General features: G+C 38.4%; 1 protein-coding gene across 2 annotated transcripts in view; it reads left to right on the top strand.

The window, feature by feature from the left end:
- Positions 1–19,316, top strand: part of UBR2 (ubiquitin protein ligase E3 component n-recognin 2) — a 120,669-nt gene extending 101,353 nt beyond the window's left edge. For both annotated transcript variants that reach the window (XM_006122090.4, XM_006122091.4), the window contains exons 33-47: positions 548–645; positions 1,123–1,198; positions 3,221–3,369; positions 3,473–3,528; positions 4,013–4,109; positions 5,281–5,348; positions 6,045–6,180; positions 6,836–6,926; positions 7,516–7,646; positions 10,034–10,142; positions 10,399–10,455; positions 12,351–12,428; positions 14,474–14,644; positions 15,438–15,539; positions 16,899–19,316. In XM_006122090.4, the coding sequence (XP_006122152.2) occupies positions 548–645; positions 1,123–1,198; positions 3,221–3,369; positions 3,473–3,528; positions 4,013–4,109; positions 5,281–5,348; positions 6,045–6,180; positions 6,836–6,926; positions 7,516–7,646; positions 10,034–10,142; positions 10,399–10,455; positions 12,351–12,428; positions 14,474–14,644; positions 15,438–15,539; positions 16,899–17,040 (1,561 nt within the window). In that variant the 3' untranslated portion in view covers positions 17,041–19,316. The remainder of the gene's footprint in view (positions 1–547; positions 646–1,122; positions 1,199–3,220; positions 3,370–3,472; positions 3,529–4,012; positions 4,110–5,280; positions 5,349–6,044; positions 6,181–6,835; positions 6,927–7,515; positions 7,647–10,033; positions 10,143–10,398; positions 10,456–12,350; positions 12,429–14,473; positions 14,645–15,437; positions 15,540–16,898) is intronic.
- Positions 19,317–26,085: the final 6,769 nt, after the last annotated feature.

Raw genomic sequence — 26,085 nt, 5'->3', positions numbered from 1 at the left:
AAAAAATTACCCATTCAGTTAGGCACACTCATTTGCATATCTTCTTCCGATTCTTTTTGTGGAAGAGGTTTTGCTGCCAAAAAGCCCTGTGTAGACGTGACCATTTGTTGGAAAACAAAAACCTTTTTCACAAGATCCTTTATTCCTCAAAAATCGAGGTTTATGGATCTTGCGAAAAAGGTTTTTTTTTCCGACAAATGACCACATCTACATAGGGCTTTTTAGCAGCAAAATCTCTTCTACAAAAAGAATCGGAAGAAGATATGCAAATGAGTATGCCATTTACATATCCTCTTCTGCCAAAAGAAATGCAGGGTAGACATAGCCACAGTGTCGTGATGGCATATGGTCATGGTTCATTGCATTTTAAAGTATAATTAGGAGTTTTCCTCTCTCTTCTCCCATAAATCTTAATCTTATTTTTTCAAATGTCACGCTTACTCTTATATGAGATAAATTATACAAATTATTTTTCCTAAAGGAGAATACAATATCTATTCTCAAATAATTTAATTTTTTAAAATGTATTTCTTCTGTTTTTTGATAGGTTAGATTTTTCAGATCAACCAAATCTAGCTCACTGGATGAGAACAATATCCCAGCAAATCAAAGCATTATATATACTTTGCAATGAAGAAACGGCTGGTAAGTCTGAAGATCTAATATTATATAGCCTGAAGTATGGAAATGTCACTTAGACATGGAGGCTTTTAATGATTAGTGTTTTATTTGAATCCAGATCAGGGTAGAAAGTTCTCCTTGGATTACTGCTTCCATGTGAATTGACTTAAGTGGTCTCCATTTAGTTCCTAATGTACCAGTTCCACATGTCACAACTAAGACAGATGGCAACCATGTTTTCAGTCTCATTCATGAAACCATGAATTACATGGCAATGAAGTTTGAATTAACACTTTCCATACAGCTGGTCCTTCCATTACAGAACTGAGATGTTAGAAAAAAAAAGTTTTAAGAAATTTACATAGCCGCTGACCATGTTATAATTATTCTAAGGAATTCAGAAATTCAGTTTCTGATGTCATTCTGCAATGTTCATGAACAGTAAAATTCACATACAGATGAATTTATATAATTACAAACTTTATTGGACTTTTTATGCAGATAATTCTTGTGGTAACTCAGAAAAAATGGATGAGCTACAACTACCTAAAGGATTTAGGCCAGACTTCCAACCAAAGTATGTATTTCATCTTCAGAAATTATTCATATTTGTATGTTTATAGCAGGGATATAGGACTAAACCTGGGGTATATTTGTCTGCTGAAGGACCTCTGCTAAATGATCTAAAGAACTCTGTATCATACTTCCATTAGAGCAGCTGAGCTTATGTCAAATATTGAATATTGTACAGCTCTACTTTTCCTCTACTTTTGCACTATTACGTTTGAACCGGTTTCTGTTACCTGTGGTTGGTATGGTTTCTTTGTTCAAACTTAGGTACACAGAAACCCTTGGATACATAATTATATACGTGTAACTTCATTGTTGACATTAAACTTGATTTCATAATGGTTGTGAATTTCTGATTCAATCATAGCTCAAAACTCTCCAAATAGATTTCTTTAAAAATTGCACTGTTATGAGTGCATTAATATACAGGCAGTCCCCGGGTTACGTACAAGATAGGGACTGTAGGTTTGTTCTTAAGTTGAATCTGTATGTAAGTCGGAACTGGCGTCCAGATTCAGCCACTGCTGAAACTGATCAGTTTCAACAGCGGCTGAATCTGGACGCCAGTTCTGACTTACATACAGATTCAACTTAAGAACCCCAGGCATCCCCAAGTCAGCTGCTGCTGAAACTGATCAGCGGCTGATTCCAGGAAGCCCGGGGCAGGGGCTTCCTGTAGTCAGCCACTGGTCAGTTTCAGCAGCGGCTGACTTGGGGATGCCTGGGGCAGAGCAGCTGGGGTGCTGCTGGGTTGGTCCAGTAGCGCCGCCGCTCCTCGGCGCTACTGGACCAACCCAGCAGTACCCAAGCTGCTCTGCCCCAGGCATCCTGGTTCAGCCGCTGCTGAATCTGACCAGCAGTGGCTGAATCAGGAGCCTGGGGCAGAACAGCTGGGGTGCTGCCCGGTTGGTCCAGTAGCGCCCAGAGCGGCGCTACGGGACCAACTGGCAGCGCCCCAGCTGTTGTACCACAGGTGTCTGGAGCAAAGCCACGGAGCACGGGGGCAGCGGGACAGCCCAGATGCGCCGTGGCTGTCCGCTGCCCGCGTGCTCCGCGGCTTTGCTCTGCTTTGCTCCCCCCCCCCCCTCCTCCTGGTCTGCAGACCAGGGGGATGGGGGGGGGGCAAAGCAGAGCCAAGCCCCGGAGCGCCCGGCCAGCTGACAGCTCAGAGCGTCTGGGCTGTCAGCTGATCGCGCGCTCCGCGGCTTGGCTCTGCTTGGCTCTGCTTTGCCCCCCCCCCCCCCCCCCCCCCCGCCGTCCCCCTGGTCTGCAGACGCTCTGGGCTGTCAACTGGCCGGGCGCTCCGCGGCTTGGCTCTGCTTTGCCCCCCCCCTCCCCCTGGTCTGCAGACCAGGGGGAGAGGGGAGGGGCAAAGCAGAGCCAAGCCTCGGAGCGCGTGGGCAGCGGACAGCCCTGTCCGCTGCCCACGTGTTCCGCCGCTTTGCTTCCTCTCCCTGGTCTGCTGGAGACCAGGGAGAGGAACCCCGTTCGTAACTGCGGATCCGACATAAGTCGGATCCGCGTAACTCGGGGACTGCCTGTATTGAAATGTAAATTACAGGATCCAGATATCTGGAAATATTATTATTTGTGTAAGTGGTCTTCTTTCTTTAATAGGAAAGTAAATTAAAAATTCTGTGCTCAAATTGGCACATATTACTTCCATTATAGTTTTACTTATATTCATCCAAGTCTATTGAGGGCTGAGTTTGGTTAGTGCTATACAAATATGTAAAATTCCAGTCTAATCCAGACAGCTAAAAGTCAGTTGCCTCCATGCATGAGGCACGCTGTTTAAAATAGCATCAAAATGCTAAATTCTCCTTTCCATATTCACACAAATAGGACTGTTTAGTTAGTAGACTGCTTGCTTGAATAAGGTCCAAAAAAACTGTCAACTTTATACTATCAGAGCTTTCAGACATTATGCTTCCAAATTAATGTTTAATTTGCCTGTTGTGAGAATAGACTTTTACTGTCTAGTAGTGTCTTTTTAAAGCCTGCCAAAACAGTATCTCTCTTATCTCAGGAGTCTTTATTCTGAAAGCGTTAAAGAGATGCTGACAACATTTGGCACTGCAACATACAAAGTGGGACTTAAGGTGCATCCCAATGAAGAAGATCCACGTGTACCCATAATGTGCTGGGGTAGCTGTGCTTACACAATACAGACTATAGGTAACAGTTTATTTTTAGTAACAATTACTGTGTGTCAGAAAGGGGTTGCTGGATTTCTAAATTTAGAGCACTGAAACTTTATTTTGTTTTTTACCTTCTGCAGAACGGATTTTAGCTGATGAAGATAAACCATTATTTGAACATTTACCTTGCCGACAGGTAAGATAAAATATCAGCTTCAGTTCTGAATCACTGGCCTGAGCATGGATTTCTCTTTAATTCAGAGTGCCAAAATTATAGCCTGAAATGATTGGAAAGCTTCTTTTTAACTTGGGTTCTACCCTTTTCTGCATCAATATCTGATATTTTACATTTGTTTCAAGTTAAAATTAAACAGTTTTGTTCTTCATGAATACTAAATATAATAGAATTGGGTTTGTCTGGTCATAATGATAGCTAAAGTAAAGAGCTTTGAAATTGTAGCTATGTTCTGTAAATCTGTTTGTGCACATGCATACATACACACACTGATATCTTTATTACATTGAATTCTTGGCATAATCTCTATCACTCAAAATATGAGGTAAATACTATAGCTAAGTAACTAGAGTGAAGTACTACATAGGGTTATAAAGGCATCATTTTATTGCATGTTAAAGAATTTGTAATTGTGACATTTAGATTGGATTTTTTTTTTTTTAAGGATGACTGCCTTACTTCATTAACAAGGTTTGCAGCAGCACACTGGACAGTTTCATCTCTTTCAGCAGTACAGGGTCACTTTTGTAGACTCTTCACATGTAAGTTCACTCCACTGTGCTCATTTTTTTGCGTAATAAATACAGATACTGATTAGGGATGTCAGTGAGTAGTTGACTAGATGATTAACCGATAAGTTTAGGCTTACAAATTAATCTAGCCGACTTACCCCTCCCCCCCATTACTGCCTCCGTATCCGTGGTCAGAGGCTGCTCTGTGACAGCATCCCTTGTCTTCCCCCTCCCCTGCAGCCTCTGTCTTCAGGGGGCTTAGAACCCCTGTTTATAGGGGCTGCTGCCACTCTGTGCTGCTGCCTCTGATACTGAGTGGCAGGGAGCTCCCCAGGAGTGGGGTTGCAGCACATTGGGTGCTGGTCATGCGCTCTGGGAATATATAATAGTCAACTAACGGCTAAGAATTCATACGGTTAGTTGACTATTCTGTTACCTGCTATTTAACATCCCTAACACTGATAGACCTGGCAAATTAACTTACAGTGAACAGTTACGATTATCTGAGAAATTATAGAAGATAAAACTGAAGAAACATTAAGGCTGCGTCTAGACTGGCATGATTTTGCGGAAATACTTTTAACGGAAAAGTTTTTCCGTTAAAAGTATTTCCGCACAAGAGCATCTAGATTGGCAAGTGCCTTTGTGCAAAAGATTTGCTTTTGCGCAAAAGCATCCGTGGCCAGTCTAGACGCAATTTTGTGCAAGAAAGCCCCGATTGCCATTTTAGCCATCGGGGCTTTTTTGTGCAAAACAGTTCTTCCATGTCTACACTGGCCCTCTTGCGCAAGTATTCTTGCACAAGAGGGCTTTTTCCTGAGCGGGAGCGTGAAAGTATTTGCACAAGAAGCACTTATTTTGTACATTACAAAGTCAGTGCTCTTGCTCAAATTCAAGCGGCCAGTGTAGACATCTGGCAAGGTTTTGCAGAAAAGTGGCTGCTTTTGCGCAAAATCTTGCCAGTCTAGACGCACCCTAAAAGTTGTATCCTTTGTATCTAAAGTTTGCAAACTGGAAGAGAACCTGCTCAAAGTTCTTGAATTAATTTATTCCTTGCCAAAAACTGAAAGATCTTATCAGTAGATTCTTACAACATTTAAAACACACAGTTAAGATAATGATAGTCTCTTCTGTATCAAAAATCAATGCCATTGGTTGTTGTGTAATTAAAACTTTTTTTTTTTGTTTTTTATATATTCAGCACTGGTGCCTAATGAAAAAAATGGAACTCTTCCATGCATACTTGATATTGACATGTTTCATTTATTGGTAAGTTTTACATATTGAACACAGCTAAATCTTAGTTCCTGTAGAATACATCTACACTACAAATAGAGGACCATGGGCAATGAGTCTCAAAACCTGTGTCAACTGACACAATGTGAACCTCATGATCTATGGAGCTAAAAATTGCAGCATGGATATCTTGCTCAGGCTGGAGCCCAGCTCTGAAATCAACTCAGCGTTTCAGAGCCGAGTCTCCAGCCCATGCAGGAACTGCTACTTTTAGCCCTGTACTGTAAGCCCTAATCAGTTTACCCAGGTTCTCAGTCTCACTGCAGGGCTTTCTGCAGTGTAGGTTTACCCTTAGGCATCTTTTTTTTATGTCAAAGCTGCAATTACATATTTTCTGCATAGCCACATGAATTTTTAGGGAAAAGTACAGCTGGCTAGTATTCCTTTTTGCAGCTGTTTAGATTTTTAATATTTTTTGCTATATTATAGTTTTATTCTCCAACTTGGGAAAAAGAGCAGTGAACACCAGCTTATTTGATAGCTACCCCTATGTCACATGAAGGAATGGGATAACTGGCATAAAAATGAGTTTCCTCGATTGTCCTTCAGCACAAAAGGTGGTGGCAAGAAAAAGCTTGACAGATTCTTGAGGCTGCGTGGCAGAAGACAGCATAGCTATATTTTCAGGTGTAGTCAAGACATTCATTCTCTTACACTTCTCTATTACAGGTAAGCTTGGTGCTTTCTTTTCCTGCTGTATACTGTCAGGATTTTTCAGGGGTTAGTCTTGGCACTGGAGATCTTCACATCTTCCATCTTGTCACAATGGCGCACATAGTACAAATTTTACTTACTTCATCAACAGGTAATGCCTCCTTTTTTGTTTCATTATCCATTTTTTAAAATGGACATTAAGGCTGTGTCTACACTTGAAAGTACAGCTATACTGCTATTTTGTACCAGCACACTATCCTCAGTAGGGATGCAAATTATATCAGCAAAAGCATGCTCTGTCAGTTATAACCCACATCCTCACCAGCATAGCTTGTACTGGCAAAAGTTGTACTGGCAAAAGTTTATGGTATAGGCCAGGTTTAAACTTTTGCTTCACAAAGAAAATAAACTGTTTCCTAAAGAAAGGAATTAATGCATTCTACTTGTAGTACTCATGTAACAAGAATGATTGGGTATGATGTATTGTGCGCAAAACATCTATCTGACATTGGCCACCAGATCTGATCCCTGGGTAGAGAGAGGGAGACAAAACAGTCTTTTCCTTGTTTCTTAATGGGACATTTCTTGTTTGGCAAGAAGGCCAAGAACAAAATTTATATAATTATTTTAGATGTTGTATACTGATGATAATATAGCCCAGGTCTTCAATTATTGTTTTATAAACTCCAGTGGTATTCAGAGTTTCACCTCCTCTCAGCTATTTTTAAAAAAGATTTTTCCATTTAAAAATAATTAAATGATTTTTACATTTAGAATTGTACTTGATATATTTTTTCTTTCTTCAGAAGAAAATGGCATGGACCAAGAAAACCCTAATGGTGAAGAAGAAGTTGCAGTGCTTACTTTGTATAAATTTCTTTGCCAACATACAGGAAGGTAAAATGATAGTCTCTATCTTACACAATCATTGTTTCCTTCTTAATCCCACCACCAATCTGTAACACCATAAAGGGTGAATTTTATATACTGATGCTATTAAGAGAATCATATTTTAAATTCAAAAGTTTTTGCTCCTTGTGTGCTACACACTAATCCTGGCTCATGATTGACTGAAAAAAGTCACATGACAAATCAACAAATTTCTGTAATTTACCTCCTCAGAGTTCAGTGATATTGTACTGCAGGATAATTTTGATCAGCAATTTGTCATATGTAAGTAAATCTTTATAGGTTGCAGCTGTGTTCTGAGATTTACTACTTACTCAGCCTGTCCTAAATATCTGATTCTTTACTGTATCATCAGATAAGTTAGAGAACCATAAAAATGGTTATCTTCCCATTAATGTTAGTTTCAAAGTGTAAAAAACCTGCTTAGTATGAAGTGTGGCCTAATTTTTATTAAATATACTTTTATTTAACTCATCAGCTTTGGATTAGCTATATTTTCTTAACTTAGTCGTAACAGTATTTCTCTGTGTCTGTCTCTGTCTCTCTCTCTCTCTGATTTTCTTCATTTTGTTTTAAGTGCCTTGAAAGAAATGTCCTCAGGCTGGCATCTGTGGAGAAGTATAAAAGCTGGGATTATGCCTTTCCTGAGATGCTCTGCTTTGTTTTTCCATTATTTAAATGGAGTTCCAGCACCATCAGAAATTCAAGGTATTTTCTATATATTGCTAGGTGTACAGGGACAGTTTGGTAAATTCCTAGGAAACAATGCTTTTGCTAAAGAGAATAAAACCCATTAAAACTTCCTTTCTGTAGTAGCTTCAGTGGATACATTACTGATTCAGGACTGTATCTGCACAAAACTGCAAAATAACAAAAAAGGTTTTCTTATTTTTTAAAAGTCACTTTAATTAAAAATAAGCAAAATCCAAACAATATTCCACTGTTGTATCTTCTTTTTTCAAAATAATATAGCACACAAAATTGATATTCTAGTGCTTAAAAGGAAGTAAAGGCTCATTGCTTGTTTGAAATCTCATCTTTATTACCTTCAGAATTCTTCTTCAAGATTTGCCCCTGCTCCCTTTTTTTTTTTAATTAAAACCCTTAATTGTGAAAGTGTTACACTATGTTTACAGTTGAATCTGTGTTAGCAACAACCCAGGTCAATTTCAGTTATGGTTCAGAAAAAATGGATAAGTCTGAAGGTGCTAGTCATAATCAAAAAGAAATAGTGCACACGAATATTATAATATAATATTATAAATTCCCCATATTTAAAACTGAATTATTTGATGTTTTAGTTTTGAACTAAAATTAGGGTTTTTTCAGATAGACTATTATCAAAAACTAGCTCTTACACTGTAACATTTCTGTATGACCATCTTACCATATGCCTCATCAGAAAATGCACCAAAGAGTAAATGATACTTTTAGTGGATGGTATGCAAGACGTTGAGTGGAAAAACACCATTCTTCCGATTTACTTAGCTGGGCTTCCCAATTTTTTCATAGTCTGGACCACATCTTATCACAGAGCTCATTTCATGAGTCATAACTGGTTCTAACTGGCAACCTTAATTTGCCCTGCCGTTGCTTGTGTTACATCTGTTTTGTAAGTAAATAAAGAATTTCAGTCTCCAGGTCTTTCAATCTGGCACCTCACTAACCTTAAATCCACACCACATCTTAGAGCTGTCAACGTTTTTCATTATAATTAAGGCCACTAGTATGTGTCAGCGCTAACTGAAGTCTCGGAATCTGACTTCCAGAGACCTTTGTGATATTGGGCCCTGGCAGCTGCCTAGCTGCTGCTGGCAGTGGGGAAGTCCCCACCTTCCCAACTCCTACCCCTGCAGAACAGCAAGGGATATCTTGGAGGTCTCACCCATCACAGGCAGTGGTTTCCCTTCCACTGCTTTCAGCCCTGCAGAGTACTGGGAGATCCCCAGTGTTACCCAGCTCCCAGTCCTGAGGGGCAGCAGGAGATAACCCTCTAGCTCCCAGCCATTGAACGGAGTGCAGGGGGCTTCAGCTCTCTGCTGTTGCACACAGTGGAGCAAAGTGCTAAACACTTCTCTCTCTTCCCATTTTGCCAGGGATGATTTTGGTAAAAGTTAGGGACAAGTTACAGCTTCTGTGAATTTTTATTCATTACCTGTGACCTATACATGACTTTTACTAAAAAATATCTGACACAAAATGTTGTACTTAAAGAATTGCACAGGATATTTTTCACAGGATAAGGCAAAATGCCCCATTTATTGGTTATTTATATACATTATCAGTACTGTATCAGATGCATATGATATACTGCACTCATGCACACACTTGCTGTTTAGTTACCAACTGGTTGCTCCCCTTAATTTCACTGGCCAGGTGAGTTAGGTGGGGGAGGGGAAGGAGCCGGGCTTCTGTCAATCCAGATCGTTGCTCCGATGTTGCAAGACACCCAACACTTATAGAAGCTTTCACTCTCAGGTAAATGTCTGCACTTCAGCTGTATTGGTTCTTAATTAGATTTGTGGCACCGCCTTCTGAGTGTTATCTCCATTGCTGCCACACTCAGCTCCAAATAGGGCATTTACTTTTAACTCCAATTCTGCTTCTAAAGAGGGTGCTTGCTTCTGACTCTCCAAGGTCATCCGTGTGTCTGGTCCTTACAATGAATCCACTTGACAGAGTCTTGATGTCCTTGGGTTTGGATCCTATTCTTCCCCATTCCAACTGTTTCAGATGTTAGTCTTTGGAGGTGCTTGCCTTTCACGCTTCATCCATTCACATCTAATTCATCAAGAAGAAAATCCTTTTAAGTCAAAGGGGAGAGATCTATTCAAGTACAAAGACATTTTCTTTTTAATTATTCCTAAGGGCTATAACATTATAAAGAGGCTTAATACAAAGTTTCTATATTATGAAGAGACTTAATACAAAGTTTAAAAAGACTTAAGACACATTATAAAATGACTAATATGAAGATTTATCTATAAAAACTCTATGCTTCATTATATTTCCTAATTAGCATTGTGTTTTATTTCCTGTTGATGATATCTTCCAAATAAAAGTGTTTTATTGTCTTTCTTTTTCTAAATTTACAGTCACAGGGGCAAGCCAGTTTGAACATATATGTAGCTATCTTTCCCTGCCAAGCAACCTAATTTGCCTTTTTCAAGAAAACAGCAAAATTATGAACACTTTAGTAGAAAGGTATGAAACTTTTTTCTTTAATTCCAACATAAAATATGCTACATCAGAAATTAGTACATTTTTCTAGTAATGCATGTATTCTGAGGTGGAAATTTGAATGTATTTTAAAAATTTCCTGTAATATGCAGCAATTTTTGGAAGAAGTCCTTTGGGACAGAAAGATTAAATAGATCTGTATTCTTTAACTTGTTAGTAGTTGTTCCTCTATAGTACTGTCTAATGAAGACTAAAAGGCCTCTTTTTTTTTCTGTTGAAGCTGGTGTAGTAACAGTGAAGTAAAAAGGTACCTAGAAGGCAGGAGACAAGCCATAAGGTAAGTATGGAGGGATTTTAGAACGGGAGAGAAGATTTTTTTTTTTCTCCTATAACAAAATGTAAAAAATACAGCTTCAGAATGCAGTTCGGAAGTACATGTATATTGAAGCCGTGCTGTCCAACACGTTGGCCATTAGCCACATGTGGCTATTTGGCTGGTTGAGCGTGGCTAGTTTGCTCTAGCAATAGCCATTAGAATGGCTATTGCTTTAAAACTGGTCGGATACCATGGTATTAGAGGATGAATCAAGATATATTTATTTATAAGGAGAATGAAATGTTGCTTAAATTCAGAGATTTTTGTGAATACAGAATGGATCATTATAATCCTTTTCATTTAACTTCCTGCATAATGTTCAGGCCAACTTTTCATCAATAAGTTCCTGCATCAAGCCCACAACTACTGGTTCAACTAGAACAGTGCTTTTTAAACTTTTTAAGACCAAAGAACACCAAATATTTTTTTTTTATGGGGAACACCAAGGATTTTTTTGCTGGGGGGGGAAGCCCCCAGGGAAAAGTTGGGGCAAGGGAAGGCTTGTCCCTTTAAGGGTGGCCATTTTGAATTCTGATCTCTCCATGGTACACCTCTGACCGCGGAATACACTTTAAGAAACACTGAACTAGAACATACCAGGTTTAAAGACGTGTAAACTTAGTTACAAAAACTCCAACTGATGTGCAAAATTGCATTTAAATTGTTTGCTCTCAGAAACAAAACTTTTTTTCTTTGAAATCGGACATTTGAAAACAAAGTTGTAATGTTATCAGTTTTAGAGAAGATTGTTTATTTACTCAGAATGGAGGCTAAATATTGGTATAGGTTGAACCTCTCTGATCCAGCAACATCTGAGGTCTGGCATGATTTTAATTAGTCAGCTGTCCATTTATCATGGATATGACCAAGTTTCCTGCGGTCCTATAATATTTGTTTACAGCCACCAATCCGGCGCTTGGTGTTCTGTGTTGTTACTTAGCTCTAAATTACCCCTAAATGACTTCTGAGAGCCCAGTAAGCAGTGGAAGTGTTGGTAATGTTGCTAGACAGTATTGACCTCTTGTGGTCCAGCAAATTCTCTGGTTTGCCACCGATCAGGTTGTAAGGGTGCTGGACTAGAGACGTTCAACCTGTACTTCATTATTCAAGTAATTTAACACACACACAAACTCTATCATGAAAATATATTTTTATAATTAAACTTCCAAACTAAATGATATTAAATTAACTTTCATCTTAAACCTGTACAAAGGAATGCTGGATTAATACCGAGGTATGACAAAAATCAGTAAATTAAGTCAGTTGATTAAATGATAGACTATCAGTTTTAAAATTAAGATCATTTCAGGTCATTATAATATTCTAATTGGATAGTTGGAAGTTTTTTATTCATTTCATTTTTTTTAACATCCTTTACTATTCATGAACAGATAAGCAGGTTACAGATGATATAGTCGCTGGTAGTTCTCTTTATCATTCAGCACATTGCAGTGCACTGCTTCTTGTACAACCTTGAACTTGGATGTCACAGCCTCATAGATTCTATCTTATTTCTGAAGATATGAACATTAAAACTTACATTGTGTAGAACGGTAGTTCTCAGCCTATTTACTGTGGCGTATATGCATATGCAGCTCTCTGTGTTGCATAGGCCAGGCCACATCCTCACAATGCATATATATACTGCCTGTGTGGTTCTGGGGCAGTCACATGGGCCACAGCTCTGTGCTGATTGGGATGCAAGCAGGCCACAGGTTGAGATCCACTGGTGTAGAATCTGGAGGAATGGGGGGGAAAGGTCTTGACATTAACACTCATAAATTCCAAACTGCATAAATATGAGTTTGCAATGATTGTGTCCACTGTTTGTTAAACATTTGATGGTTTCCTTTTAGCTATGCAAGAGAATCTAACAAATTAATAGACCTTCCAGATGATTACAGCTGTCTCATTAATCAAGCATCTAATTTCTTGTAAGTTTTATGTAATTATGTTAATCTTTAAAAGCCATTTGTTGGTTTTGATGAATGGGAAAATCTTTCAGGAGAGTCTTGAAAAGGTTGTTTAGAAACATAACAGATGAATGTAAGAATTTTCGGTCAAACCAAAGATTCATCTAGTCCAGTATGTTGTCTTCTGACAGTAGCCAATGTCAGATGGCCTGGGGGAGTGAACATAACAGGTAATTATCAAGTGATCCCTCTCCTGTCATCCATTTCCAGCCTCTGACAAACAGAGGCTAGGAACACCATTCCTACCCATCTTTGCTAATAAGTATTGATGGACCTATCCTCCCTGGATTTATCTAGTGGGTTTTTTTTTAACTCTGTTAAAGTCCTGGTCTTCACAGTATCCTCTGGCAAGGAGTTCCACAGGTTGACTGTGTACTGCATGAAGAAATACTTCCTTTTATTTGTTTTAAACTTAGCTATACTTTCATTTGATGACCCCCTAGTTCTTGTGTTTGGGAAAAAATAAATAACTTTTCCTTATTCACTTTCTCCATACCTGTCATGATTTTATAGACCTGTGTCGTATCCCCCCTTAGTCTCCACTTTTCTAAGCTGAAAAGTTCCAGTCTTTTTAATCTCTCAAAGTAAATGACACACAGGTTTACTATCAGAAGGGTAGCCGTGTTAGTCTGAATCTGCAAAAGCGGCGAGGAGTCCTGTGGCACCTTGTAGACGAACCAAAGTGTTGGAGCATAAGCTTTTGTGGGCAAAGACCCACTTCATCAGATGCATGGGTCTTTGCCCACTGAGGAACCACCTGATCAGCATCACCAGCAGCGGCACCTCTGGTGGAGCGCGGGAGCCGGAGGTGCCACTGCTGGTGATACTGATCAGGTGGTTCCTCACTGGGCAAAGACCCATGCATCTGACGAAGTGGGTCTTTGCCCACGAAAGCTTATGCTCCAACACTTCGGTTCGTCTATAAGGTGCCACAGGACTCCTCGCCACTTATACAGGTTTACTGTTATCTTTTTTCACTAAAGTGCTTTATCTTGATTACTTATTTCAATAAAGCATAAAGTAGAAGTTGGGGGGAAGGAGGAATCTGTAACTTCACTTAACAAGAAGTTTCCAGAATAAATTTGAATCTGTTGATTGCCATTTAAAGTACAGATTGAAACTCCATAATCTGGATTTCCTTGGTCCAGCATCCTCTGGTGATCCCGTGAGTGCTCTCACGGGATAAGTTATGGGGCTGGGGCCAGGACCATTGCGAAAGTAGGAGGCCGAGATGGAGTCCTGGGGGCAGCAAAGCCTCCGGAAGGAACAGAGCACAGCTGCTGGAGGGGAGCGCAGAGCCGCCCTCCACGCCGGTGATAGTGAGGGTGTGAGCAGGGAATAGTGCAGAGCTGTGGAGGAGCAGAGTGACTCCCTCCCCCTCCCCCTCAAGTGTTGATTATGTTTTAAAAAATGTTAAACTCCAGAAACTCCAGTGTTGCTGAGGGGAGTGCAGAACCACAGGCAGCAGGGGGAGTGCGGAGCCCCCCAGTAGGAGCAGCCCATCCATATAGGTGAACTAGGCGGTTTCCTAGGGCGTCAAGTTAAATGTGGTGCCTACTGGTGGCACAGTATCATTGAGGGGTTTGTAGGTGGGGGCGCTGATTGCATGGTTTGCCTAGGGTGCCAGTTGCTGGCAGCTAGTCTAGGCCGCTCCTATTCCCCCAGGGGGGAATGCGGAGCCGCAGGCAGTAGCAGAGCTGCTGGGGAGAAAGCAGAGCTCTCAGAGGCCAGCGTAGCAGGAAGCCATCCAGGAGAGAGTGGTGCCTCCACCAGGGAGAGAGTAGAGCTCTAAACAGCAGCGGAGTCCCAGGCCACTGCGGGGAGAGCAGAGCCCTGGGCTGCAGCTTTGACCTTGCCTTGTCCAGCAAGTTCCCTGGTCCAGAATCAGTCAGGTCCTTAGGGTGCCAGACCAGGGAGGTACAACCTGTACTGAGCTATAACTTCATAGTAAAGTTGTAACTGTTTTCACTTACGTGTGTTGAATTGTTTTGGTTGCTTACATAAAGGTGTCCAAAATCAGGTGGTGATAAAAGCAGAGCACCAACATTGTGCCTTGTATGTGGGACCATGCTATGTTCTCAGAGTTATTGTTGTCAAACGGAGTTAGAAGGGGAAGATGTTGGCGCCTGTACTGCACATACATATTCATGTGGCTCTGGAGTGGGCATATTTCTCAGGTAAGGATTTTATTACATCCAAACTTTTTTAGTAGGGTACACAGATATATCCATAAATGTGACTGTTGTGCTGTATGTCAGGAGAGTTATGCTTATAGAAAAGAAGTTAATAGATGCACAAAAAATAGGATTTTTTTAATCTTCATTGCACTTCAGAATTTTTAAGAGCTTTTATTTTTGATGTAATAAAATCTGTTAGAAGGTCCATAGCTGATCAGATAAGGATTTCCCCATGTATTGTGTAACATTTCATTGCAAATAAATGAAATGATCATGGTAAACTTTTGTTTTTTGGAAATAATGAAAATAACTTTGGTATAAAGCATAGCTCTGAATTAATTTCACAGGAAAAAAACTGTTAAATCTGCCATCAGTTAACACAACTCCTATTAGACATGTACAGTATAACCTCTTCAATGCACAATTTACATTTAGGTTTTTAAAAAATATTTGTTAATGGGAAGCAAAACTGATGTATTTTCTTGCAGTGTTCTTAAGTAGCTTACAAATTGATTAGTCCAAGCACACTGAAAATTACACTGTAACAGATAAAATGGAACAGAATCTTGTTAGAACTATTTTTAATATGTATATAATATGCACATGGCATAGGAAGGATACAAATATTTGCAGATGGTAGTTACATTTTTAAATTCCACAGTACGTGCACATTATACTGAATCACAGATACACGTGCAAGCTGCAAGTCCGCAGTACTTGGAAAAATACTAGAAATGTAGTCACATCATAAAATTAATGAGCAAAATCTCTCTCTCTCTCCCTCCCTCCCCAGAGTACGAGAATGCCAAGTGCTGTTTTTAGCTGGAAAAACCAAGGGCTGCTTTTATGCTCCTCCCTATCTTGATGACTATGGAGAGACAGACCAGGGACTCAGGTACATTTTTAAAAGAATGTTCTAAAATATTAATGGGAACACTTCTCTTTACCCTCAAAAGCAGTTGGTTCTTATAATAAGCTTAGTTATAAGTTAAATAATGTATAGCAAAGCTGCTAAAGTTGGGCAATAATGTAGTTGTGTATGGCATAATGTCTAAAACCTTTTTTAAAATACATTCTTTGTTGGAAACATCTGATGAGAAATAATTTGCCAGGGATAAAGAGGTTTCTTGAGGTTCTATAGACCATACTACTGGCAAATATATCCTATCTTTATGCACAGTTTGTGTATTATTATGTGTTTATCTGTATCAGATGAAAACCTTGACACAAATTGATTTAATGTAGAACTGCATGTTGGTTTTTAGGCTGAAATCTTTAATTTTAGAGGGAGGAGGTACCTAGGCCTTCAGTACTCTCACTAGCTTTATAGACAGCAGGGCCAGATCTTTGCAAATGGTTAGAATCATAAAGTGTAAGCTGGTGATGACATACAAAGATTGTTTAAAGCTCACTTTTACATAGCCCTGATCTTGGAGCGTCTTTGTACATGCTGATACCTCAGCCCTCAGGCAGTTTGTAACCTATACCAGACTTTAATAGTCATAGAGAACTCAAACAGATCAGAGATGGTGTGTTGTGAGGGTGCGCCCCCTTTCTGTAGCAGTGCCACCTTTTTGTTCATAATGCTGATAGGAGATGAGGTGAATAGTGTATCAGCCCATGTATTGTCTTGTACAAGGTCATTCTTGCCTGGGCAAGATAAATGAAGCTTGTGCTGTACCACTAAAGTGATATTTGTGACCATATAGTGACACCTGACTATTTACTCCTCTATTTCCACAGGCTTTAGAGTGGAAATACCACCCTAAGCAGTTTTTTTCCAGGTTTGCCATAATATATAGCTCGCCTAGAATACGATAGCTCAAATATAGTGGAGTTGAAACACGTGCCATAATTCTCACCTCAATTTCTTCTCCTTTTCCAGATTATTTTTTCTCCAGTATTCCTCCTAGTGTGGGGGAGCATAGGGCTTCAAGCTCAGACATAAGTATCTCTGCTCATCCTGAAGAGATGACCTGAATCTGCACAAATGTAAAGGGCCCTCATTTTTAATGATGCTCATTATGCAAGATGAAAATCTTGTCTATAGAGGGTCAGCTGAAATACTATAAGATCAAATTACTTTGGAATCAATTGTCAGTGCAGTTTTTGCAACTAAAATACTATACATACACTAACACTAAAAGATTATGTACGTGCTTTGTGTATTATCTGTGAGTACATAAGTGTTCTGTAAGATTTTACCATTGTTAGTTTTCTGATAAATGTTTTTGTTTTTTGTTTTTTTTTTCAGGCGTGGGAATCCCTTACACCTGTGTAAAGAACGGTTTAAAAAGATTCAAAAACTCTGGCAACAGCACAGTATCACAGAAGAAATTGGACATGCACAAGAAGCAAATCAAACACTAGTTGGCATTGATTGGCAGCATTTATAATTTGTTATAATCTGAAGACTGGAACTTTATTTATGATGATTTTTGTAACCTAGTAAGTTTTTTCCAAACAAAAGAGGGAGTTGAGAAAACTGAGGAAAATAAAGAGACAATTCCAGTCCTTCTATTTACTTTTTGTTTTCCAATTTGTTTTGAAAAGTTCCTGGTTACAATAACCATGTTAACTTTTTTTTCGATGTAAGCAGGTTTTACCAGTAGTATTATTTGCACTGTACTTCCTTCCCCTGAAACTTCTTGGGGATATAGAACTTGGGCAAATGAACTTAAGTTTTTGGTGCAAAAGAATGACTCCTCTTGGAAATCTGACTCTGATTATTTTCTAAATGAATTAACAAGAGGAAAAAAAACTGCTGAAATGGAGATTAGATTGAGCACAATTATGGATTGTGTTTTGCCCTTTGCTTGTAATCTGAGCCATTTCACTTTATTTATTACTCTGCGTTTTAACACTTAAACTATGTAAGTGAGATGGAATAAAGTAAGGATGATAATAATGTAGCAAATGGATGTATCTGTCTGCATCAATGGATAAACTTTGTGTATCTAAAATTATTTTGTAATTCATATTTTTATGATTTTTTTGCCTTCTATTTGATTTTCTTTTTGCTGAAAACTAACACTTGCTAACAAGTAAAACAATTTAATTTAAAGCTATAACTGGAGCATTGCACACCTTATGAATATTGTGTGGTTTGCAGTTTTAGTGCAACAGGGAAACCCTTTCATTTTCCATAATGTGATTGTTTTCCCAAATTTAAAGGGTTGATGTATTTCAGACGGTTTAAGGCAATGGAAATATATAGTCATATGAAAGGTGATTTTGTGTTAATTTGAAGAGGCCCATCTCTCAAGATGCAAATCCTACTTAAATCTTAATTGCAGTTTATTGATTCCAGGTTTCCAAATAGAAACCCTCAGACAAAAAATAAACCTTTTTTTCTGTGTATGAAGGACACAAGTCACAGAGCATTTATGTTTGCTACTGTTCATTTTCTTTCAGTTGTATCAAGTAAATTTACTTTCTGACATAGCAAACACTTTACTAAAGCTCTGGAAAGATGTTTGTCTATAGTATATTTTATAAATATAATCTATACCTGCACAGATTTTGCACTTGGTGTGTGAGTGCCTGAAGGCAGTGAGTTTTCTAGTTAAATGTAGTAAATGCCATGTTAGACTTCCCCTCCGCCCCCCACTAAATCTCTAAAAGACATGGTTTATGATAGAAAATCCATAACCTTTAATGCCTTTCAAGTTTGGTAAGTTACTAAAACAATTTATTTACATAGCTCTGATTTTTAAGAATCAAAGTGATTCTTTTACTAAGTCTTGCTTTCTTCTTCAGCCCAAACAAGCAGTACTTTCAATGGCTGCAGTCTTCATTTACAATAGGTTTGAATGGTTTGGTTTTTTACAGATGTAATGTTTCAGAATAATTTTGTATATGTTACAGTGTACAGGACAGTTCTCCACAGGCTTGGAAATAGTCTTGAGTTAAGATATAGACATAATACAAAATAGAGAAACTGAAAAATTATAAGTACTTATTTTTAAGGCTGCTATTAGATATGACACTCTCGTTTCTAATGGCCCTGATCTTCAAGTGTCTATCTCACTTTTTTATAGAAGAGTTGCAAAATCTGCAGGAAGAAAATCAGCATTAAAGTTTCATCAGTCTACTTTCCTCTCCTTAGTTATAGCATCAATTTCTTGTTGTGCAGGTCATATAAAAATTTTCTTCTGCAACACAATTTCTTTGACTGAAAGGCTTGCTGCTTCTGCTTTATTCCACATGTCCAGGAAACTTTTGTAGTTAAAATTGCATTGAAAATAGTTTTATCATGGATGTAGTTATTCCAGAAATAATAGTGTTGTCTGCCACAATTTGTTACATTGACAGATTTCCTGGGTAAATCAAAATATTGATAGAAGGCACTTTTCTCATTTTTCTGAGATGGAGAAGGATGAATGGATTCGTTGAATTATGGCTGCAAAACTAGCAAAGTACACAAATTATCCTATTTTTAGTGAGATTAGTCGTTCTTACTTAATCCATTTTCTTTTCTGATTTTTTTTTTTGCATGTATTTATGTTCACTGTAGAAATATTTATAAAACATGGTTTCAATATCAGGGAAAAAATACATGTAATAAATTGGCTATAACTTTAATATCTGTGGACTACTTGTAAAATTTGGAATGTATCATATGTAAAAAAATGAGAGTATCAAAATAAATGCTTTAGGTGTTGACATTAAATACTTTTAAAATTTTATTTTTAGAAAAAGTTGTTCTGAGCTTTGGAATTGTTAACTTTGATTACCTTGTTGCTCCATAGTGTTAATCACAGGATAAGAGAAATACCTAGATATGCAACACTTGCAATTCTCTGACTAAAAATTTAAGATGATTATAATATTAGTGTCAGTTACTTCAGTTAGCTAACTCTGTCTTGACCTCTACTGAAAAGTCTGATCATCATTTAGCAGAGTGATACATTTTTTTTTAAAGAGCTAATGAGTAAACACAATTGAAGCTCACTCAGAAGTAAATTAAACAGGACAAACAAAACCTGCTATTTATTTTCACAAAAGGTAAGATATGTTGCCTTTTCTGTTGCAAACTACTATGCACATTAAAAAAAATAGCATTCAGGTCTGCGATTCTTTTGTGCTTCATTCATAAGTGTCCAGAGATCTGAGTCTCCTGTTCATGTCCGCTAATTACCTGGTTGCAGTTGTGCAGCTTCAAAATGTAAGTTGTAATCTGTTGTATAACATTTGTAATGAATGATTCTTATTTATGTTACAGCACACCTACTTAGTAAGTGAAACTTCCTGAAGCCCCAAACCTGTAGTTATTAAGGGAAGATAACACTTCTTTCTACCATAGGAAACCCTCTTACTATGGTGTAAAAACCATATAGTACAAGTTGTTTGCTAAGACCATTGGTTCCCACAAGTCTGCTTTAACTACTGTGCTTTCTGTTGGTTGAGAATACCTGGTGCTAGCTCCATTGCAATTGTCTTCTGTATCCCCCTATATCTATCTATCTCTCTCTCACAGACACACACACGGTACAGCTAGACCAAGTTTTTGTTGGAAAAAGGTATGCAAAATGTGCTCCGCATTTTGCATACTGTTTTCCAATTGTTTTGTCGGAAGAGACTTTTCCGACATTTGGCCTGTCTAGACTGGGTCAAATGTCGGGGAAAAAACCCTCTTTCGGAAGCCCCCTTCTTAGCAAACATGTTTTTTCCCTGGATGTGGCAGAGTTTTTTACACCCCCCTTCCCAGTCTAGCCATAGCCTCACACACACTACTTATAGTCTTGTATGTCCCTCAGAAGGCTCCCCATACTACCTTCTGCATTGGTCAGTCAAGAACCTTTCTATAAACCAGCATGGGCAGGGAAGATGGATTTGGAGGATCTAATAGATCTGGAAATATAATACAGGTGGGCCTCTGTTTTTGTTTTATTTTTGATTTCCTGGCAATTTCAGTGTTCATAAATTGTAAAAAAAAAATTTAAAAAATGCTGAAAATAGGTAAAAACCAAGACTAGGGAAAGGTGGCAAGTTGTCTTCATGAGAGCTGAGGCTGTGGAGTAACTTGCAGTGTCGCAATTGAGGAACTCTTCTGCTCCCTACATCATAGGGCATCTTGGCTGCCAGAACCCTGCTTCCTGTCTTTCAGAGTCAGCCTGCTGCATAGAGGAAATGAACAGGTCTATGCTAAATGCCTGAAATCAGGTCAGGGAAAGAAAGCTAAACCCTGTAAGTATCTGCTCCCCTGCCCAAGGAAAGCATCCTGAGGTTGGCCCTATCTGCTTCCCCTGCACAGGCCCTGTCCAGTAGGGGAAGCAGATGGGTCTGGCCTCTGGGGCTATGCTGAATGGCTGGGAAGAGGAGGTAGCTCTCTTTGGCATGACTTCAGTACTTATGGGATGCAGCTTTCTACTCTCTGCAGGCCTGTCACTGCAATGGTTAGGTAGCCTTTGTGGGTAGGACCTGGCTCCCTGCCTGTCTCCAAAAATTCTCAGATACAGAAAAAGCCAGTTTGTGTGAAGATTGGTAAAAATCCAAATACAGATTTTGAAAGTCCAGGTTTTACTTAATCTTTTTTTGTGTGTGAACAATTTCAGTAATTTTTTTCTAACTAAAATAAGTTCAGACTCCATGGAGAGTGGTCTGTTATAGTTCATTTGATGATGACAATATAAATGGATCCCAAACAATCCCAAATTAAACCTAGAGTGGCATAACTTCACTGAAAAGGCAAAGAAAGTATGGAGGAGATGTGTAACTCCATTCTTATCTCAGTCCTTGGTTTATTTGGACAATTGTAGATGCTATTTGAGTAATTGCAAAGCAAATTAGGCATATAGCTGCACTCACATTTTACCACTAATGTGCCACTAGGATAAATGGGACATTTCACACCCCTTAAGAACATTTTTTTTTTTTTTGGTCTACAGAGCTACATTAACTTCTGTATAAAAGGTTGCTTTTGCAACTAGAGGGACCTAAATCTTTTTTATGAATGTGTCTAGGGGCCAGATAAATATATTAAATGAGCTAGATCTAGTGTTTGTACAGGGAGTTTAACATACCTTTACCTAGGATATGCTTGAGAGAAATAATGGTTCATTTAACATAACTGTTCACTTCTATTTCATTGGTAGGTTGTCTCATTCTGATGCTATTTTTGTATCTCTTACTTATAGAAATATGCTTCATTTTTCTTCTATGTTTCAATGTGAGATCTTACCATGACAGTCAGTTTATGAAAGATCTCTCATATTTGACATTTTCTATAACACTGAAGCAAAATGTGTTTTGTAGGGATGATAAATTATGTTAATTTTTGTAGCCACTGAAATTGTCAGCGGTTATACGTTTACACACGGAGCAGGGGCAAGTAGGAGCCTGTGCTCATGCCTGTTCCCCTCCCCCGTGCTGGTGTCTCTGATACAGAAGCAGCAGTGGGGTTGGGGCAGGTAGCTCCATGGGAGCAGGTGCTTCTTCTATGGGAGGCAGCAGGAGGATGGGGAGGAAGCTCTGTAGGAACTGGCATGTGCCTGTGCCCCCCACTGCCTCTGATATAGAGATGGGACGGTTGCTTGTAACTGAGGATTAACTAATGAGCCCAAGCTTATTGGTTAATCATGTACATGGGAGCAGTTAACATCCATAGTGTTTTGATGTCATCCTTTCCTATATTCTGCTGATTAAAGTTGTTCTAAGTTTCAGGTGTGCCTCGTGTCTCCTGACTTCTGTTTCTAGTTGGTCAGTCATTGATTCTGTTTTGGGAGGAGGGGATAACCTGGTATTCTTTTTCTAATGTGTTGAGATTCAATACTATCAGGAGGGGCTGGAAAGTCTAATCAGATGATCCACTGCAGATCTGCCACATAGTTGTTTTATGCTGACTTTTTGTAGTGCATTTAATTTTAATGCTAGCTTTTTCTGGAAGTCTGGGTTTTTTTCCTGCATCACCAATCAGAATAGCTGTTCACAAATAGTACACTGACATTCTAGTGTTCTAACATCCATAAAACAATTTAATTACGATTACTCTGGGGAACCATTTCTGGTGGTTTAAGTACAGAATTGGGTGTGTTCAAATCTGGGTTCTATTCCTAGGTTTGTGAGCTTACCTACCTTAAGTACACTGAGTCCTAGTTCATCAATGTTTGTAAAGTACTGTGGGATCCTCAAATAAATGTGTCAGTCACTGAACAGAATGGACATGAAGTCTTGTAAAAGATTGCTACAAGTATGACTAGTTTCAGTTTAACTGGAAATAAAGAGCTCTGTATTTCCTCACTGTTTATTTACCAGAAATAACTTTGTCTAGGCATTCATCTCCCAGTGGGGGACCGTTATCACATGACTCTTCCCTTCCTCTAGCCTTATCTCTTAATTAACTAATCCCTAATGCTCTTTTTTAAAAAAAAAAAAAATAACCATGTGCTCTGTCCTCATTTTACATTGACTCAGTTAAGGGCAAAATTCATTTAAAATTCTGGTACAAATTCAGTAGAATGTTGCTGGAATGCCTCTTTCTTTACTCCATCCGTAGGAATTGTCTTGAACAATTGCAGTTATTCTGGGAAACCTAATATAACCTTGCTATACTACTTGCTAAGCCGCATGCACACACTGAAGAGAGTATTTGTTCAGTATTATAAGGTGTCCAGGATAGTGTAATGCACAAAGGCTAATCTTATAAATTGTATTAAGGTTACTTAAGAACTATTTGCTCTGAGGAAGCTGTTTATATTTTCCTCACTAGAACAGTTTATCAAATAAATGTTCTATGTCTGGTCAAATAAATGTAATTGATAAAATAGCCTTCTTTGCAGTGCAAATTATGTTTTAACTCTGAAAACCTGTTGATTAAATATTTAAAATTCAAAACCTTAAGCCAATTTTAGAACCTGGGTGCCTGAAGTTTGGCTTCTAAATTCACTCTTAGGTACCTTAAAATGAAGTAATATGGTTAGTATTGGTTCTGGTAAACCCATCTCCTAATGAAGTCAATATGAACCTTTTGGAAATCAGGACTCTTCTATTTAGATGCCTAACTTCAATCACTGAGGCTTGAAATCTTTGGCCTTTAATATAAAATAAGTGATTATTTTTTAATGCAGTGGCTTTCTGGGTCTGATTTTTTTCTGAAAGTCTGAAGTTGAATTGTAAAACCCAGTCAGATTGATTTTTCAGAGATCCTCAGCCTCTGCAGCTCTCCTAACTTCAGCTGAAGTTGTATTTTTCGTCACTTCTGAAAACCAGACCCAGGGAAATGATACTGCTATTGAGGTTAGTGGGAAGTGCTGGATTTCAATACTTTTTAAACTCACACCATTTACTTAAGTGCCTAAATACAGACTAAAGAGTTTACCTTGAGATGTTATGTTGGAAAGTCTTGACCTTAATTCTTCTTGAATTCCCTGTGGAGCAGCATGTACATTAAGCATTCAGTCTTGCATGTGCAAAACTAACATGTCAGTAGAAAGTCTTATGTGCACAAGGAACTCAAGAAGAGGCCTTAAGTGAGTCCAAGACATTGTGTTACCAAGAAGAAGTGGGAGAAGCTCAAAATGTAGAGCATGTGGTTTCATTCACAAAATTGTTCACAAAAAAGGAAGGCTTCCAATTAAGAAAATCTATAAAATTGGGCATTTGTATACAAACAGAAGACTTAATTTAGAACATAAAAAATCAATGTGGTGCAAATTAAGGAAAAACTGTTCAACTGCATATAATTTAACATTTTCATTTAACAAGTGTTTCTTGCAATATATTTTAATATCTACATTTTACATTTGCAAGCAGCATAGATATAGCTCTATAGAACAGCATTTACAATATCACAGAGTCTCTGATTTCTGACTGAGATTGGACAAATATATTACAAGTTATATAATAGAAGTCAGTCATCATGCAATCAAATAATTGTAAGATATTACAGACCTATTCTTTAAGTGGGGGAAATGTTATATTATCCAATGTTAGCATAATTAGTATTTGATTTTGTTTGTATGACTCCCAGTTTCAGTAACTAATAAAGCCTACCCTCTGTGTCCTGACACAAATCTGTTTCCTACATATAGTCTGTCTGTCCCTTTAATACTGCTCTGGGATCAGCTTTGTGATGCTGGTGGTAGAAGTAGAAGTGGATAATTGTGTTGTGTGTCTAAACCGATATATTGAACAAACTGTAAACCAGGAAATGAGAGTGAGCACAAAGAACTATCACAAAATGAGAGATTTTTGTCGTGAAATTCTTTATCTGGGTCACCTTTTGCAAAGCTTTCTTACCAAGACATAAACATAAACATGACCTAAACTCCAATCAAGAACTTGTCCTCTTCCATGGACCAACTGAGATGAGCACCAGGCCATATACATTTCTGAGGAAAAAGACCGTTTAACTTTGTGCTATGCAGTTTTCCTCAGCAAAGGATAAACTGAAGCAAAGAATGAAGTAAATTAATTTACTAATCTCAATTTATTTGTTGATATTCTTGTGCTATTTCTTTTTGGTGGTGTAAAAGATGGTTTGATTTTTCTCACAGTTACTTTAGATCTACATTGGGAAGTCAGAAAGGAACAATAAGAAAAAAGCTCACATGCAAATGCCTTGTAATGTCCTGAACACTAAAATATAGAATATGGTGTGACATAATGGACATTCAAATCTGGCAAGTTATTAACTGATTCCATCCACCAAAAGAGGGAGCAGTTCACTAGTTAAAATAACTGTGTCACTAGAATGCTGCTGAGGAGAGCTATTTAGGAAACATACAACTGATAAGAAATAGTGCTATTTAGCTGTAAACTGATTAGGCAGCTGTAGACAAAGTATCTGAAGACCAGCAACCAACTAGATTAGTAAAATGTGGTTGAAAGAAATTACCCTCAAAAGAGTAAAACATTTTCAGAGAAGTTTAAAAAGTTCAGTGCCTGCCTCTTGCTGATGTTTAAAGGTCTAAAAAACATGACCTATGAAGGAAGATTGAAAGAATTGGGATTGTTTATTCTGGAGAAGGGAAAACTGAGAGGAGACATAACAGCTTTCAAGTACCTAAAAAGTTGTTACAAGGAGGAGAGAGAAAAAATATATTCTCCTCTAAACTCTGATGATAGGTCAGGAAGCAATGGACTTAAACCATATCAAGGATAGTTTAGGAATAAATTGCCTAGGGAGGTTGTGGAATCTGTTAGAGATTAAGAGTAGGTTAGATAAACACCTGTCAAGGATGGACTAGATAGTGATTGGTCCTGCCAAGAGTGCAGGAGACTGGACTTGACCTCTCAGGCTTCCTTCCAATTCTATGATTCTATGATCCTTTATAACTGTAGCTATACTACAATGTGAGTTAGACTAGGTTTTGCCATCTGCAGTTTGACTGTTTGGCTGGGCTTGCCGGGCAGCAGTGCAAGCAAATACCCCAGCTTATCCCTTTACAAGGGCCCAGACACCACAGCAAATTCATTCCATGTTTTATTCTAACTTCTTA

This window comes from Pelodiscus sinensis, chromosome 3, assembly GCF_049634645.1.
Source record: "Pelodiscus sinensis isolate JC-2024 chromosome 3, ASM4963464v1, whole genome shotgun sequence".
NCBI lineage: Eukaryota > Metazoa > Chordata > Testudines > Trionychidae > Pelodiscus > Pelodiscus sinensis.
Note: the sequence above shows the minus strand (reverse complement) of the source record. Positions and strands in the feature narration are given on the sequence as shown.